General features: G+C 37.4%; 1 protein-coding gene across 3 annotated transcripts in view; it reads right to left on the bottom strand.

Annotated features, from left to right (window-relative positions):
* Window positions 1-5,615: 5,615 nt before the first annotated feature.
* MAPK6 (mitogen-activated protein kinase 6) overlaps window positions 5,616-17,017 on the bottom strand; it is a 32,885-nt gene continuing 21,483 nt past the window's right edge. For all 3 annotated transcript variants that reach the window (XM_076004373.1, XM_076004374.1, XM_076004372.1), the window contains 3 exons: window positions 12,399-12,563; window positions 9,718-9,919; window positions 5,616-7,939 (listed from right to left, as the gene is read on the bottom strand). In XM_076004373.1, coding sequence (XP_075860488.1) covers window positions 6,838-7,939; window positions 9,718-9,919; window positions 12,399-12,563 — 1,469 coding nt within the window. In that variant the 3' untranslated portion in view covers window positions 5,616-6,837. The remainder of the gene's footprint in view (window positions 7,940-9,717; window positions 9,920-12,398; window positions 12,564-17,017) is intronic.

Here is a 17,017-nt window from a genome sequence, read left to right as displayed (position 1 = left end):
TTCTACTTCGAGATATATGCCCTAAAGATATTTTTACACATGTTCACAGGAATCCTCACTGCAAAGATGTTTGCAGGAGCAAAATTTGAAAATGTCATTTTAAAAATGGATATGCCACCATAGCAATTAAAATGAAATTAAAGCTACATTTATCAACATAGTGTAGTTTCAGAGACATGTTAAGGGGAAAAATGCAAGTTGCAACAGATAAGAACAATATGCTCTGAGATTTTATTTTATTTTTTGAGATGGGTTCTTGCTCTGTTGCTCAGGCTGGAGTGCAGTGGTACACTGATAGCTCACTGCAACCTGGAACTCCTAGGCTCAAGCGATCCTCTCACCTCAGCTTCCTGAGTAGCTGGGACTACAGGCACATGCTACCATGTCTGGCTAATTTTTTATTTTTGTAGAGATGGAGTGTCACTGTGTTACTCAGGCTGATCTCAAAATCCTGGCCTTAAGTGATCCTCCCACTTCAACCCCCCAGAGTGCTACGATTACAGGCATGAGCCATTGAGCCCAGCTGAGATTTTAAAACATACAAAATAATGTTTACAAGATCATATATAGTAAAAGTATATCTAAAGGAAGTCCTTTGAGTTAAAATGAAAGGACACTAGAGAGCAACATGAAAGCATACAAATATAAAGCTCTCTAGTAAAGCTGACTAGGCAAATATAGAATCCTGTTAATACTATGATAGCGTAATCGCTTTTAAAGCAGGTGTAGAACTTAAAAGTATTAAAAACTTCACAACTACTAATGAACTGTTAATAAATACAAAATATCAAAGGATGTAATTCATAACATTGATAATATCTGCTGTCCCCAACCCTGGGCTGCGCGTCACTGCCTGAGCTCCCCCGCTGATCCCATGGAAAATTGTCTTCCTTGAAACTTAGGAACCAAGCCACATGGCAGGAGGTGAGCAGCGGGCAGGTGAGCAAAGCTTCATCTGTATTGACAGCCGCTCGTGTCACTGCCTGAGCTCCACACCCCCAACCCCCCAAGTCCATGGAAAAATTGTCTTCCATGATACCAGTCCCTGGTGCCAAAAAGGTTGGGGATCACTGATAATGCAAGGAGGAGATGTGAAGGAGTGGGGTTTTTGTGTGCCGTTGAAGAAAGGTTAGTTGCTGTCAGGTTAAAATAGATTATGTTTTATGTAATCTTTATAGTAACCACAAGAAAATACCTATAGAATATGGCCAAAAGAAAATGAGAAAGGAATCAAAGCACATCACACACTCTCAACACAAGTCAAAGGAAGGTAGCAAAAGAGGAAAAGTGGGACAAAATGACAAGAGACACAAACAATGAACAAGGCCAGGCGAGGTGGCTCACGCCTGTAATCCTAGCTCTCTGGGAGGCTGAGGAGGGCGGATTGCTCGAGGTCAGGAGTTCGAAACTAGCCTGAGCAAGAGCGAGACCCCATCTCTACTATAAATAGAAAAAAGTTAATTGGCCAACTAATATATATAGAAAAAGTTAGCCGGGCATGGTGGCACATGCCTGTAGTCCCAGCTACTCAGGAGGCTGAGGCAGAAGGATTGCTTGAGCCCAGGAGTTTGAGGTTGCTGTGAGCTAGGCTGATGCCACAGCACTCACTCTAGCCTGGGCAACAAAGCGAGACTTTTTTTTTTTTTTTTTTTTTTTAGACAAAGAAAAGAAAACAATGAACAAGATGGCAATGGTCAGCCCTTCTCTATCAGTATTTTTTAAAGGTGAAAATGGATTAAAATTTCCAACCCAGGCAGGGCATGGTAGCTCACGCCTGTAATCCTAGCACTCTGGGAGGATTGTTTGAGTTCAGGAGTTCAAGACCAGCCTAAGCAAGAACAAGACCCCATCTCTACTAAAAATAGAAAGAAATTAATTGGCCAACTAAAAAAATATATAGAAAAAATTAGCCGGGCATGGTGGCACATGCCTGTAGTCCAGCTATGCGGGAGACTGAGGCAGGATAATCGCTTGAGTCCAGGAGTTTGAGGTTGCTGTAAGCTAGGCTGACGCCACAGCACTCTAGCCGGGGCAACAAGAGTGAGTCTATCTCAAAAAAAAAAAAAAATTAAATAAAAAATTTCCAACCCGAAGACATAAAATGGCTGAATGGATTTTTAAAAATACAATTGCAGTCATATGTGGCTTAATGACAAGGATATATTCTGAGAAATGCATCATTAGGCAATTTTTGTCTTTGTGTCACTATCATAAGGTGTGCTTACATTAACCTAGATGGGACATCCTACTACTGCATAGCTAGGCTATGTGCTATAGCCTATTGCTCCTGGGCTACAAGCCTATCTGTCATGTTACTGTATTGAATACTACAGGCAATTGTAACACAATAGTATTTGTATATTTAAACACAGAAAATGTACAGTAGGCTGGTGCATCTCTGGGAGGCTGAGATGAGATTGCTTTTGAGGTCAGGAGTTCAAGACCAGCCTGAGTAAGAGCATAGACCCTGTGTCTCCAAACAACAGAGAAAGTAGCCAGGTGTGGCAGCATGTGGCTGTAGTCCCAGCTACTCGGGAGGCTGAGGCAAGAGTATCTCTTGGGCCCAGGAGTTTGGGGTTGCAGTGAGCTACGATGAGGCCACTGCACTCCAGCCCGGTGACAGAGCAAGACCCTGTCTCGGGGGAAAAAAAACAAAAGTAAAGATACAGTATTATAATCTTATGGGGCCACCGTCAAATATACAGTCCTTCGTTGACCAAAAGGCATGATGTGGCACTTGACTGTATATGCAGTCTAAAAGAGATTCATTTTACATAAAAGGACATAGAAAGGCTGAAAGTAAAAGGATAGAAACAGATATTCCATGCAAATGGTAATGAAAAGATAGCAGAGGTGGCCATATTTATATCTGAAAAAATAGACTTTCAGTAAAAAATTGTCAATGAGACAAAGGACATTTTAGAACAAGAGAACGTAGAACTAAACCCTCATGTATACGATCAAATGATCTTTGACAGACGTGCCAAGGCTACACAATGGGGGAAAAGGTAGTTTCCTCAACAAATGATGTTGGGAAAATTGAATATCTACCTGCAAAAAGAAGGAACCTGGACTCTTACCTTACAGTTACCTTACATTATACCCAAAAATTAACTCAAAATGGACTAAAGATCTAAACATAAGCCCTGAAACTACAGAACTTCTAGAAGAAAACAGGGGAAACGCTTCATGACATTGGATTTGGCAATGTCAAAATTAGATATGTGACAGCAAAACACAGGCAACAAAAGCAAAAACTAAAAATTAAATAAGACTACATAAGACTTTAAAACTTCTGGGTAGCAAGGGAAACAGTGAAATAAAGTGAAAAGATGACTCACCAGTGGAGAAAATATTTGCAAACCATGTATCTGATAAGGGGTTAATGTCCAGACTATATAAAGAACTGCTACAACTCAACAAAAACACAATCCAATTAAAAAATGGGCAAAGGACTTGAGAAGACATTTCTCCAAAGAATATACACAAATGGCCAAGAAGCATATGAGAAGTTGTTCGATATTGTTAATCATTAGGGAAATGCAAATCAAAACCACTGGATATCACCTCACACCCCTTAGGATGGCCACTATCCAGAAACCAGAAAATGAGTGTTGGCAGAGATGTAGAATTGGAACTCTTGTGCACTGTTGATGGGAATGCAAAATGCTGTATGTAGCTGCTATGGAAAACAATATGGTGGTCCCTCAAAAAATTAAAAATAGAACTACCATATGATCCAACAATCCCAATTCTGGGTATAGATCCAAAATAACTGAAAACAGGATCTTGAAGAGATATTCACACGCCCATGTTTGTTGCAACAGTATTCACATAGCCAAGAGGTTGAAGCAACTTTAAACATCCATCAACAGATGAATGGGGGCTGGGCGCAGTGGCTCACGCCTGTAATCCTAATACTCTGGGAGGCCTAGGCAGGACTGCTTGAGCTCAAGAAGTTCGAGACCAGCCTGAGCAAGAGCGAGACCCTGTCTCTACTAAACATAGAAATATTAGTCCGGCACAGTGGCATGCACCTGTATGCCCAGCTACTCGGGAGGCTGAGGCAGGATCGCTTGAGCCCAGGACTTAAAGGATAAAGAAAATACAGTACATACATACAATCTTATTCAAACTTAAATGGAAATTCTGTCATAGGCTTTAACATAGATGAACCTTGAGGACATTATGCTAAGTGAAATTAGCCAGTCATAAAAAGACAAATGCTGCCTGATTCTAAATTTATGAGATACCTAAAATAATCAAACTCTTAAATAGAAATGGTAATTGTCAGGCTCTGGGGAAAAGGGGAGTTGTTCAATAGACATAGTTTCAGTTTTTCACAATGAAGCTCTAGAGATCGATCTGTTATACTATATGAATATAATTAACACTGCTGTGCACTTAAATGGTTTAAGATGGTTAAGTTTTGTTTTCTGACCACAATCTAGATGCAACCTTGGTGTTGGCAGTTCATTGCCAATAAATGGAGCCAATGTCTTCTGCCTGTTGTCACTCTTACATTCTAATCGCCAAGTCATCTTTCTAAAACCCTAAACACTAAGATTTCTTTAAAAGATACATTATCTTCATTACCCTATAAATAAAACATTTTGATTGTAAAAGGGGGAATATAAATGGTACGCTCAGCATTTGTTGGAAATTGACTGTACAACTTAATACCCAGCCTGGGTCCCCCTGAAGCAGGCATATTTTATATCGAGTTTCAAAGTTACTTATATTCTATCTTCTTTCTTTGATGGCTTTAAAAAGTCAAAACATAGTCAACTGCAGTCAGACCGTTATGCATGTAGCCAAAAAAACTGTCAAAGTGACAGTAATGAATGTAGATTAAGTCCAGGAGCAAGTTTCCCAGTAAGCAAACAGGTTCTAGGCCTCCTTCAGGTGCAACAGCATTTTTTATTCAAAGCTAATTATGATTCTCAGAATGAATTTAGATTAGCAAGAAGCATCATATTCCTTTGCCTTCTGACACTCTTGCAATACTCAGAGCCTCTGCATTCTGCACCATGCCCAGCTCTGACTAGTGTCCTGTTTTTTCCAATCTCTCCTCTCCACAAATTATCTCATGACTGAACTTCAGAGCTTGCCCTTTTGAATATGTTTAAATTCATAACATGACAGTATTCATCCAGAAAATATCTGCATTTTTTAAAAAACTTTGAATCCAGATGAAATCAATGGGAAATCAGTCACCAGGAAGGAAGGCCAGATACTATTAATAGAATTGATGTTATATAAAACAAGAATGAAAGAACAGAAAAGGTTAAAGAATGGTTTGATATTCAGATAGAATAGGGCAAGTTCTTGAGCAAACAAAGGGTGTATTATAAGAACAAATACATTTAAAGGTTTCTCTCCCATAGTTCAAAGCTTTCACATTTTATGTAATCATTTTGAAATGTGTAAAACATTCCATTTTAATGTATGAAGGCTTATGTCAGAAGATTTTTATATAAAATTATTTTTTGCAGATTTTTGTGGGGAAACATAGCCAAAATTCAAAGATGCTGAAAAGTGGAACTAAAGATTCTGGTAGTCACTTTCCTTCTAGCAGATAACTTTCATTACCCAAAGAGTGAACAGGAGCCATATTTGCTGGCCATATTTTATTTTTTTTTCTTCAAACAGGATAAACCAAAGATACAGACATATTCAATAAAATAAAATAGATGAAACAAATTCTAAGAGACTGTGATGCCACATGCTACATTTAACCTAATTTTATTCATGCTTGCCTTGGGATGGGGAATAGATCATTCAGTAAAAACATACAGTAAAAACAAAATGTCTTATCATGTACAACTTTTAAACTACAATAATGATGTACCTTAATTACTTCCATGCACACAAGTCTAACAGTTTTTTTAAAAATAAACACAATTAAGACTTCTAGGAGCATTTTATAATAAAGTAATTCCTAATTTTTCTTTGTAGATAGATCAAGCACCTCCAAAATACAAATTCCTATACACAGTGAGCACTTAAAATGAACACGTATGTAAATTAAGTACGTGGACAGCCTTAGGATAAGCTGACATATATTCAGCTAGGTAGGCAACAAACCATAGTGCCAAATGGAAAAAGTGTATTTGCAAATAAATTTTAAAAACTAACTTTTAAATACAGAAAATATACTGATTTGCTAAAATAAATAAGATGTGATGTATTAACACTTCACTATAAAGAATGCATACCAGAACATTTATAAATGGTGAATGAGTCTTAAGAATAGTTTACTACAATAAACGCTGGCTAAATAGAAGTGCGTACTGTGAGCACTATGGGTGGTATATGTTTTGCCACATACTTTTGTTACCTTGAGGTAGATAACACATGTGTACCAAATTCGGCATTCATTTTCAGTTGCTGGTATCATGTGTTTTAAGAAATGTGTACAGTATGAAAAACTTGAAAATACTCATGAATGAAAAATGTTTTAGGAAAAAAATAGATATTTTCATGCAATTATGTACAGTCTCACTGTGTAAATTTCAAGGCAAGATTAGTTTCCTGTAAAACAGATCATTGTTCTATGAGAGAATGTTTCTACTTGTCTTAGTGCATTTCTTTTGTCTCCTCCTGCATTGCATTATTTTGTTCTTTATTTTTGTGTGCAAACGACATGCCAGTTAAAATGAAAACTCTCTCACATGTAGGAAAAAAAAAGTCTGGATTTTAAAAACCGAGAACTAATAAAATTCTTACTAAATGACAACATCTGATTCAAGTAAAAAAAAATGACTTTAAACACTAGTAATAAAAAAAGACAAAACACATTTCATAAAGAACACAAAGAAATGTCTGCTGAGTGTTTTAGTTCAGATGTTTCAGAATGCTGCTGTATGTTTTATGAGGAATTTGAGGGGAAGATTTCATGGCAGAAGGTGTTAATGTGGCCTGTATGGACTTAAGTGGCGACCCAACTGGACTGTGAAACTGTGGGATGCCTATGGATTCAAGCTGCTTGTTAAAGAGGAACTCCCCACTGTTGTTTAGAAATCCTTCCTCATTTCCTCTCTCTCCAAGCTTCCCATCCTCTACTGGCTCAGTTTCTAGCATTTCAGTATCTTCTTTCTTGCTAAAGAACTTGTCCAAGTAACTGGTGTAAGTGTTTTCCTTCTCAATTTGTTCATCCTTCCTTACCTCACAACAAAACTGACTTATGAGAAAACAGTCCTCCCCACTACTCACAAACTGGCTATCCCAAGAAGACTGGTACAAGGCTTCTAATTGAGCCAGATTTGCCATACCTTTTTCCTCTTTTTCTCGACTTACTGACTTTGATATCAAACTTTTCAATTCTAGTTGGGACACTGAGCTATTCAAGTCATTTAATTTATCAACAACATCAGTAGGCTCGTGTTGTGAACTAAGTTGAATAGTTCCTGCGATAAAGGAATCAAAATCAAATCCCTGATTCTTTTCCCTTTCTTTTTCAGCCAGCTGCTGTGATGCTTCCTCTAGAGCTATCTGGGCTTTAACCAATCCATTCCTTTCACATTTTGACTTGCCTTTCTTATCAGATTTTTCTTTACTTTGTTCTTTCCAATTGGAAAGATCTATAATAAGCTTGGGTTCATAGTAATGGTTAACTTCACTCTCTCTCCAAACTAAGTTATCTAAATATGATGACGACCTCGTTTTGTAGTTACAAGTATGGCTACACTCCAGATCACAATATTTGTTTTCGTGATGATCTGGGTACTGCCAGCAAGGCTCAGTAGAGTAATTGGTATCAAAAGCAGGATCCTCCAGATACTTTTCCCGATCTCCGTCCAAGTATTTTCGAGGATCAACTTGTACTTCTTCTTCGTCAGTGACGTCAGACAGAGCTCTTGGGTCACGCTGAACTTCATCAGTATCAAAGTTGTTATGTATAGGCCAATCATGCTCTGAAAATTGACAATCATGGTACCTAAAAAAAAATTAACACATGAGTGTTACTTCATGTCATTTTCAAATTTTTATGTGACAGCACTGTGCTAGGTCTATGAGGGGACAACAGTAAGCCACAAGCCTTGCCTGCCCTACTGAAAAAACTGAGTCTTCCAATCTTAAATAGAAAGTGGAAATAAATGAGAAATAACTGGTCCTTTTTCATCTACCACAAGCAACTGATAAATATCTGGGTGGGTGGTATTTCACACAGACAAAAAACAATTTATGGCCACAAAATGCAGATCTCAATCAGGTACCTTATAAATTTTCACTCTACTTGTAGTAAGGCAAACCAGGAGAAAAGGTTTGCTAGAATACATTGGTAAGAGGATACTCCATTCACTAGCACTTTCTATTCACAATCTACCAGAGCAAGGTGACTACACCATGTCCAAGTAGAGACAGATTGAGAGAGACGCGAAAATTGTTGGGGGAGGAGGTAACAGAAAAGAGGTTAGATGACTTAACTAAGTATAATAGAAAATGTTCAGGTTGAAAGATGTTTGGGTATGTGTTAAATAACAATATAGGGGGCAGACAATGGACACATGGAGGAAAAAGTGGTTAGCTGATGTGTATAAATGTACAAATACCTCTATTAACAAACATTGCTTTTTAAATATAGAAATACAATCCTAAAGAGTATCATTAATGGCTCTCAAAAATATTAATAGTCATACATCAAAATCACCTGAAGACTTTAAATATTGATTCATTATTATAAGCTACTATCCTACTTTGAAGCAGAAATTCTAAAAAGGCTGAGGGAAGAAATTCTTTCATTTTAGTGTTTCATGTTTACACTAGGAAAGTCTTTTACTGAACCTATGTTAAGTATTCCAAAATCAATTTTAAACAGATTCAAATATTATAAACATCATGAGTTAAAAATAATTTCAGTCTAGGGCATAACAGATACAGTGGAGATATGATATTAGATAAGATTGAGTCTTATGATCCAACATCTTAAATTTTAAATGGTTCAGATTTCTAACCTTCAAATTTAAAGGACCGAGCAGCACAATTCATAATTGCAAGGCTGTGGAAACAGCCCAAGTGCCCATCAATCCAAGAATGGATTAATAAAATGTGGTATATGTACACCATGGAGTACTATTCAGCTCTAAGAAACAATGGTGATATAGCACATCTTATATTTTCCTGGTTAGAGCTGGAACCCATACTACTAAGTGAAGTATCCCAAGAATGGAAAAACAAGCACCAGATATATTCTCCAGCAAACTGGTATTAACTGAGTAGCACCTAAGTGGACACATAGGTGCTACAGTAATAGGGTATTGGGCAGGTGGGAGGGGGGAGGGGGGCGGGTATATACATACATAGTGAGTGAGATGTGCACCATCTGGGGGATGGTCATGAAGGAGACTCAGACTTTTGGGGGGAGGGGGGGAAATGGGCATTTATTGAAACCTTAAAATCTGTACCCCCATAATATGCCAAAATAAAAAAAAATTAAAAAAAAAAAATTTAAAGGACCTTATCATTTTATTAACTAATATGCCTTAACTTCACAGATGTTTCAAAGCAGCATTTAACTTTTCCTATATCTCCTCACCAATAACTGTTTTGGTAAATACTTAAATTACATAAAGGCTAAAGATAGTGTGTAGTAGAAACCATTAAGTTTTTAAGACTTCTGCATTACCTTATACATAATTTTAAAATAAAATTCATTGCATTATGGTTCACTGAAAATTCAATAAATGTTATATTTCTAATTTAGGATCAGTTTACCTTTCCCAGTTATAAATATGACTGTGAGTTTCATCCATAAGTAAAATATCATCAACTTCATCTTCAATATGAAAAGGATGACTTGAAATTGGTTCATCCATTGGAAAAGAATATATGCTCATGTAAGGATGGGAGAGTGCTTCTTCTGCTGTCAACCGATCCATGGGGCTAAATGTCAAAATTTGTTCCAGGAAATCCAGTGCTGCAGAAGGAAGAAGTTTTTGAGAGAAGAAAAACTGAAAATGTTGGTCTTATTACTTAAATGGTGAGTCAAGTGATTACTTTGCTACTTCATATTAAACACAGGAAGACAGCATCTTAATAGTACCAAGAGGGTCCACTAACTCATAACGGGAAAAGTATACAGTCAAAAGGTAAGCTGATTTACAGAGCAGGCAGAAAAAACATTTCTTCAGTTAACATAGGAAATAGCTGAAATGTACCCCAATCTCATTATTATGGCCAGTTATAAAGAAAAGGGGTAAATTAAGTTAAACCATACGAAACTGCTGTTTTTATCGGCCACATAACAGCAATGTCTTATGGTTAACCATATATATGTCTTTGACACAGGGTCTGGCTCAGGGTTAGAGTGCAAGTGTAGCTCACTACAACCTCTAGCTCCTGGGCTCAAGTGATCCTCCTGACTACACACTCATGCCATCACACTTGGCTAGATGTGCTTTGCCCCAAATAAAACCCCACTGTTAAGAAGTGGTGTAGAGCATTAATAAATCTTTAGTCTCAACCACTTTGGTACGGCAATCACCGGCCGCAAAACCTTGCCCACAGCCTGCACTCATAGTCTGCACGATAGTTTGTGCTGTGCATTGATGACAAATCCGTTTTGCTCTTGTGTGATGAGGAAAGCTTGTTTTACTTTATAGGCAGCTTTACTTGTAATGTAAATCAGAATAGGTAACATATGTTTTCATTACGTTATTTTTAAATGTTCACAAATTTCATAAATGAAAAAATAGAAGTCATATCACAGCTAAAGTTGACACTCGTACCAAAGTGGTTAAGAACTTTACACACACAGTTTTGTACTTTATGTGACCACCAAGGATCTTTGCTCAGTAGTTAATTTAATGAATCCATTATCAAAGACATGAATAAATCCCAGCTATTGGCCAAATACTCAGTTTGGTTCCAAGCTGGGTGAGACATGCTTCTCTACCCTATTGAGTATAGGGAAGGGAAGATTCAATAACATTATTTAGCAAGATTACAAATGCTTCAAAAGCAATGTCCTTTTGGTAAGATATAACAATAGTGACAATGTGACACTGAAGCAGAACCAGATTATCCCTGAGGAATCATACCTCTATAGAGGGTTTTAAAAATGCAGACACCCACCTCTGACTTAATAGTCTGCATTTTGAAAGAGCTCCCACAGATGACTCTAAGGAATAATCAAATGTGATATGTGACTGCTGTTAACTTATGAACAGGGATGTCATGACAGTGGCTCCAAGGTTAGGAGGAAGAGAGCAATGGAATGCAATTGTGAAAACAGACTCAAACTAGTTAGGAATGTGAAACTATTGAAAAAGAAAGCTGCTGAAATTAAATACAGCAGCTTCCTTTTCATTTAGGCATTTATAGGAATTAGAAGTATATTTGAAGGGAAAACAACACCATGGTTTTGCCATTCAGTGTCTATTTTCAAAATACTTGCTACTTTTTAAAACACTTTGATATATACTAACTTGAACCACATAATGATCAAAGCAGGTGATATAAACAATCGATGTATAATTAAGAGAAAGTTTCTAAACGATTCCCATCTTTTTTGATTGACAAGAGAATGATTCTGACCTTGCTGTATCTTAATACAGTATAATTAATATAATTCTTAAAAATGGACTGTCCTATATCTAATTTATACTAATAAATCTTAAAGACATGAAAGTAATTGCTTTAGTGGTCAAGAAGTTTTAATTCTTTCTAAGCTCCTCCTCCTTGCAAGCTTGGACAACCTTTTACATTTAGGATCTAACATTCTTTTTTTTGAGACAAAGTCTCACTTTGTTGCCCAGACATCAGCCTAGCTCACAGCAACTTCAAACTCCTGGGCTCAAGCAATCCTGCTGCCTCAGCCTCCTGAGTAGCTGGGACTACAGGCATGAGCCACCACGCCTGGCTAATTTTTTTTTTTTTTTTAGTAGAGATGGGGTCTCACTCAGGCTGGTTTCGAACTCCTGACCTTGAGCCTGCCTCAGCCTCCCAGAGTGCTTAGGATTATGGGTGTGAGCAACCACGCCCAGCCGTAATGCTCTTAATATATAGTCACACACACCATATTTGCTTGAGTTTTACTCTTTCCTCCCCCTAAATTTTCCTTCACATTTAAATCATATTCATATTAATACCCATATTTATATAATGCTCATAGAACTCCGCTCCAGCTTAGCGACAGCTAGTAACTCAACATGCTTACCTATAGCAGGTAATCACAGGCAAAAGCAAAAAGAGTAAAAGGGTTTATTAGAACCAGGAGAGAGAGAGGCACATTTTCTGGAATCTGGAAAATTATTTAAAGGAACAGTCTATACCAGGGGCCCCCAAAAAGTAAGTTGAAGTGTTTATTGGGGAGAAAGCCACATATCGAAAGATAAAAAGCTAATGCTTTCCTACACACACAGGCATTAACATGATGGTTACTTCAGTCACAATACCTTCTCGACTAATTCCTGGAAGCAGCTGAGTTAAAGGTTTGTGTGGCTCAGTCATGTCATTTCTAATGTAAACTGGAATTACACTGAGAAGTTCCTGACGATCTTCCTCATGTACAACAGGTATAGATTCTAAAATCAGCTGCATCTGTTCAAGTTCATGTGCACCTGAGATTAAAAAAACACCAAATACAACATAAACACATTCCTCAATATTTACTTATTTGGCAATAAACATACTAAAATAACTTAAATACTATAATGTCCAGTGAGAGTAAAATAGTTTCAATTGAATCATTAATCAACAGGTTTCATTGCTTTGAATATCATCAATCTACTTAAAAGTATATCTATTTCAATGTCTGCTCACTGACGTATTTAGTTTTGTTTTTTTTTTTTGAGGTAGAATCTCGCTTTGTTGCCCAGGTTAGAGTGAGAGCCATGGCGTCAGCCTAGCTCACAGCAACCTCAAACTCCTGGGCTCAAGCAATCCTGCTGCCTCAGCCTCCCAGGTAGCTGGGACTACAGGCATGCGCCACCATGTCCAGCTAATTTTTTCTCTATATATTAGTTGGCCAAGTTCTTTCTATTTATAGTAGAGACGGGGTCTCACTCTTGCTCAGGCTGGTTTCGAACTCCTGACCTCGAGCAATCCGCCTGCCTAGGCCTCCCAGAGTGCTAGGATTACAGGTGTGAACCACCCTAACATGCTTGGTTTTAGCTACTTTGTTTCCATACAGAACTGACTCTAACTGGCCATAACTTTGGAGACAATGCTTAACATCTCTAGGACTAGATTTGTAAAAGAAGTTTTACAGTTAGGTGTTAGGGCTCAGTTAGCATTTTAAAGAAAAGGGGAAATTTTATGCTAAACCTGTTAAAAAAAAAAAAAACATTCCATTTGCCTTTTTGATAATTTCTAGAAATTCATTCAAGATTCAAATTTTTTTGAGTTCCTATGAATGAGCAGGAATACAGCTGTGATACAAAAAGTCCCTGCCTTTATGGAGTTTATAATCTTGTGGACAAAGGTGGATAATTCTGTAAACAAATAATATATCTAATGGTGATAAATGCTATGAAGTAAAATAGAGTAAGCTAAGGGGGATAGACAGCACTGTTAGGAGGAATAGGGTTGCTAATTTATAAAGAATGACCAAGGAAGGCCTCACTAAGAAGCTTATGAATATTTGGAATACACCAAACATTCAGGGGAGAAAGGAGGTCTAGTAAAAGGCCCAAGGAGAGAGTGGGTGTGGTACATCCAAGAAACAGCAATTAGACGAGTAACAGGAGATGAAGTCAGAGTGGTACCAGACCACACAAGGGCTCACTTTACCCTGAGGTTTGATGGGAAGCCATTACACAGTTTGAGTTGAGATATGACATGATCTGACTAATGTTTTAACAGGACTACTCTGGCTGCTATGCGGTAACTAACCTTCAGAGAGCAAATACTGAAGCAGGAAAGCCAGTTAGAAGGTCCTGCATTAGAACAGAAGACATTTAATGGCTGATTGGACTGGGGAAACAGGGTAGTAACAGAGATAATAACAAGCAGTTAGAGTCTTGATATATTTTGAAGGAGGAGCCCACTTACAACAGCAGTGAAAGATGACAAGATTTTTGCCTGAGCAACTGAAAAATGGAGGTGCTGGTTTAAGATGGGGAAGACTATGAGTGAGAAATAGCAGGGGCTCAGTTATGGATAGGTTAAATTTGAGATGTTATTAGATATCCAAGTGGAGATATTAAGAGTTAAGATCAGATATAGATAGAATTTAAAGGAATGAAAAAGAATGAGATTACCCAGGGAGTAAGCGAAGCTAGAAAAGAGTCCAGGGACCAAATGACACAAGAGTAAAGGGAAGAAATGGGAAAGATGGCTGGAAAAGGGTCATTGAGGATAGAGAAGAATTCAAGACAGTGGTGTACAGAAAGAAGGATGAATAATAAGTACGAGGGACGCAAAGATAAATGGAGATGGCTCAAAATGAGGACTTGGAATTGATCAGGGAGTCAGCATTATGAAGATGACTGGTGATCTTGACAAGAGCAGCTTTTTAGTAGAGTACAAAGCCTGACTAGAGACAACAGAAGTAGAAGCATTAAGAATAGCAAGAATGCACACTTCTTTTGAGGAGCTTGACCTTCAGAGTCCAGGAATATGTGCAGTAGTTGAAAGGATGTGGGGTCCAGAGAGTTTTATTTTTTAAGACTGGAAACATATCAGTGTTTAAATACTGATAAAAATCTATTAATAGAAGGGATAAAATGAAGGTACAAGAGAAAAAAGTGCTAGAGCAAAGGTCTGACCTGGGATAGGAGCACCGCAGTGACAATATGGATGCACAACAGAAAGTAAGACTAGGCCACTCCCTATAGGTTAAAAATATACCAGTTTCCAATGAAAACTGGTATATTTTAAGGACTAAGGACTATGCTTAAGGACTAAGCAGTCCTTGCCTTTTGTTGCTCTGTCCATTTACAACTTATACCTAATAATCACTTAGATCTCCCTTCACGCTGCTTTTATTGAATGGTTCATCAAGACACCGAAATAAGGCATCTAGTAACAAGACAGGACAACCTAGATCTTTCAAATCATTTCACAAACAATTCCTATTAATTAAATGTTTAAAGTTTATGTGGGTTTAAGATAAAATTATGCTACTTAGGTTTTTTAAAAATCTACTTATCATACCCGAACAATGTTTCACAATGTGCCATATGAATATTTTAAAATACATTAAGTACCTCTGTATAATCAATGCAGCAGTAGGTACTGACTCCCCATTTCTATGACTTGGAGCATGACCTAATGATTTTAAATTATGTAGACTTAAATTTTTGCTTTTCTGATTCATTATATATGTCCACAAATTCTTTGATACTCCTCCTTTCAAAGGGTGGAATCCAACTCCCCTCCCCTTGGTCACTTCAAACACTACAAAATAAAGCTGAAGTGACAGTATGTAACTTCTCAGACTAAGTTACAAAATGATATTTTGCATTTATGATCAACTGATTTTTGTCAAGAAAATTCAATGAGGAAAGAATCTTTTCAACAAATGATGGACAACTGGTTATCCATAATGCAAAAAAATGAAGTTGGACCCCTATCATACAGAAAAATTAACATAAAATGATAGCTCTAAATGTAAAAGTTAATACTATAATACTCTAAACAGGAATAAATATCCATGACCTTAGGTTAGGCAATAGTTTCTAGATACAATGCAAAAGTGACAAAATAATAAACTGGATTTCAACAGAATTAAAATCTTTTCCAAAAGACATCAAGAAAGGAAAACACAACTGCAGGATGGGAGAAAATTCATGTAAGTCATATCTTGATAAGGGATTTGTATTTAGAATTATATAAAGAACTTTTACAACTTAATAGAAAGACAAATAACCCAATTAAAAATTGGGCAAAGGGCCGGGCGCGGTGGCTCATGCCTATAATCCTAGCACTCTGGGAAGCCGAGGTGGGTGGATCGCTTGAGGTCGGGAATTCAAAACCAGCCTGAGTAAGAGCGAGACCCCTTTCTATAAATAGAAAGAAATTAATTGGCCAACTAATATATACAGAAAAAAATTAGCCGGGTATGGTGGCACGTGCCTGTAGTCCCAGCTACTCGGGAGGCTGAGGCAGCAGGATCACTTGAGCCCAGGAGTTTGAGGTTGCTGTGAGCCAGGCTGACGCCACGGCACTCTCTCTAGCCTGGGCAACAAAGCGAGACTCTGTCTCAAAAATAAATTGAGCAAAGGCTCTGGATATTCTCCAAAGATATAAAAATGGCCAATAAGCACATGAAAAGATGTTCAACATTATTAGTTACTAGGGAAATGCTAATCAACAAAATCAGATACTACTACATACCCACCAGGATGGTGATACTTAAAAAGATATTTCAAATAAGTGTTGGTGAGAATGTGGAGAAACTGGAACCCTCATATATTGCTGGTGGGAATGTAAAAACAGTGCCACTGCTTTGGAAAATTAGTTACCACATGACCCAGCAATCCCATTTCTGCATATATATAACCCAAGAGAACTGAAAATATGTTCAAGCAAAAACTTGTACACAAAATATTCATAAGCAGCATTATTCATGACGGTCAAAAAGTGGAAACCCAAATGTCTATCAACTGATGAATGGATAAATAACATGTTGTATATCCATACAGTGGAATACTATTTGGCCATAAAAAAGTACTAATATATGTATGCCACAATATGAACCCCCAAATACTGCTATGTGAAAGAAGTCTGTCCCAAAGACCAAAGGTTATATGATTCCATTTACAAGAGATGTCCAGAATAGGCAAACTCACCAAGTAGATTAGTGGTTGTTAGGGAAAGGGGGAAATGGGAAGTGACTGCTAATAATTACAGGGATCTTTTAAGAGGGAAAAAATCTAGATTGCGGTGATGGTTAAACAACCCTGTAAATATACCAAAAAATATTGAACTATAAACTTTAAAGGGATGAATTATATGGTATGTGAATTATATTCGCTTTCTCTCCTTGCTCTCTTTTAGATCTTTGTTTTGCCCTTTCTAGAGAAAGGCAGCTAGCTGCCATATTGTGAAGACACTCAAGCAATCCTATGGA

The sequence above is a fragment of the Microcebus murinus genome, chromosome 6, assembly GCF_040939455.1.
Source record: "Microcebus murinus isolate Inina chromosome 6, M.murinus_Inina_mat1.0, whole genome shotgun sequence".
Taxonomy (NCBI): Eukaryota; Metazoa; Chordata; class Mammalia; order Primates; family Cheirogaleidae; genus Microcebus; species Microcebus murinus.
Note: the sequence above shows the minus strand (reverse complement) of the source record. Positions and strands in the feature narration are given on the sequence as shown.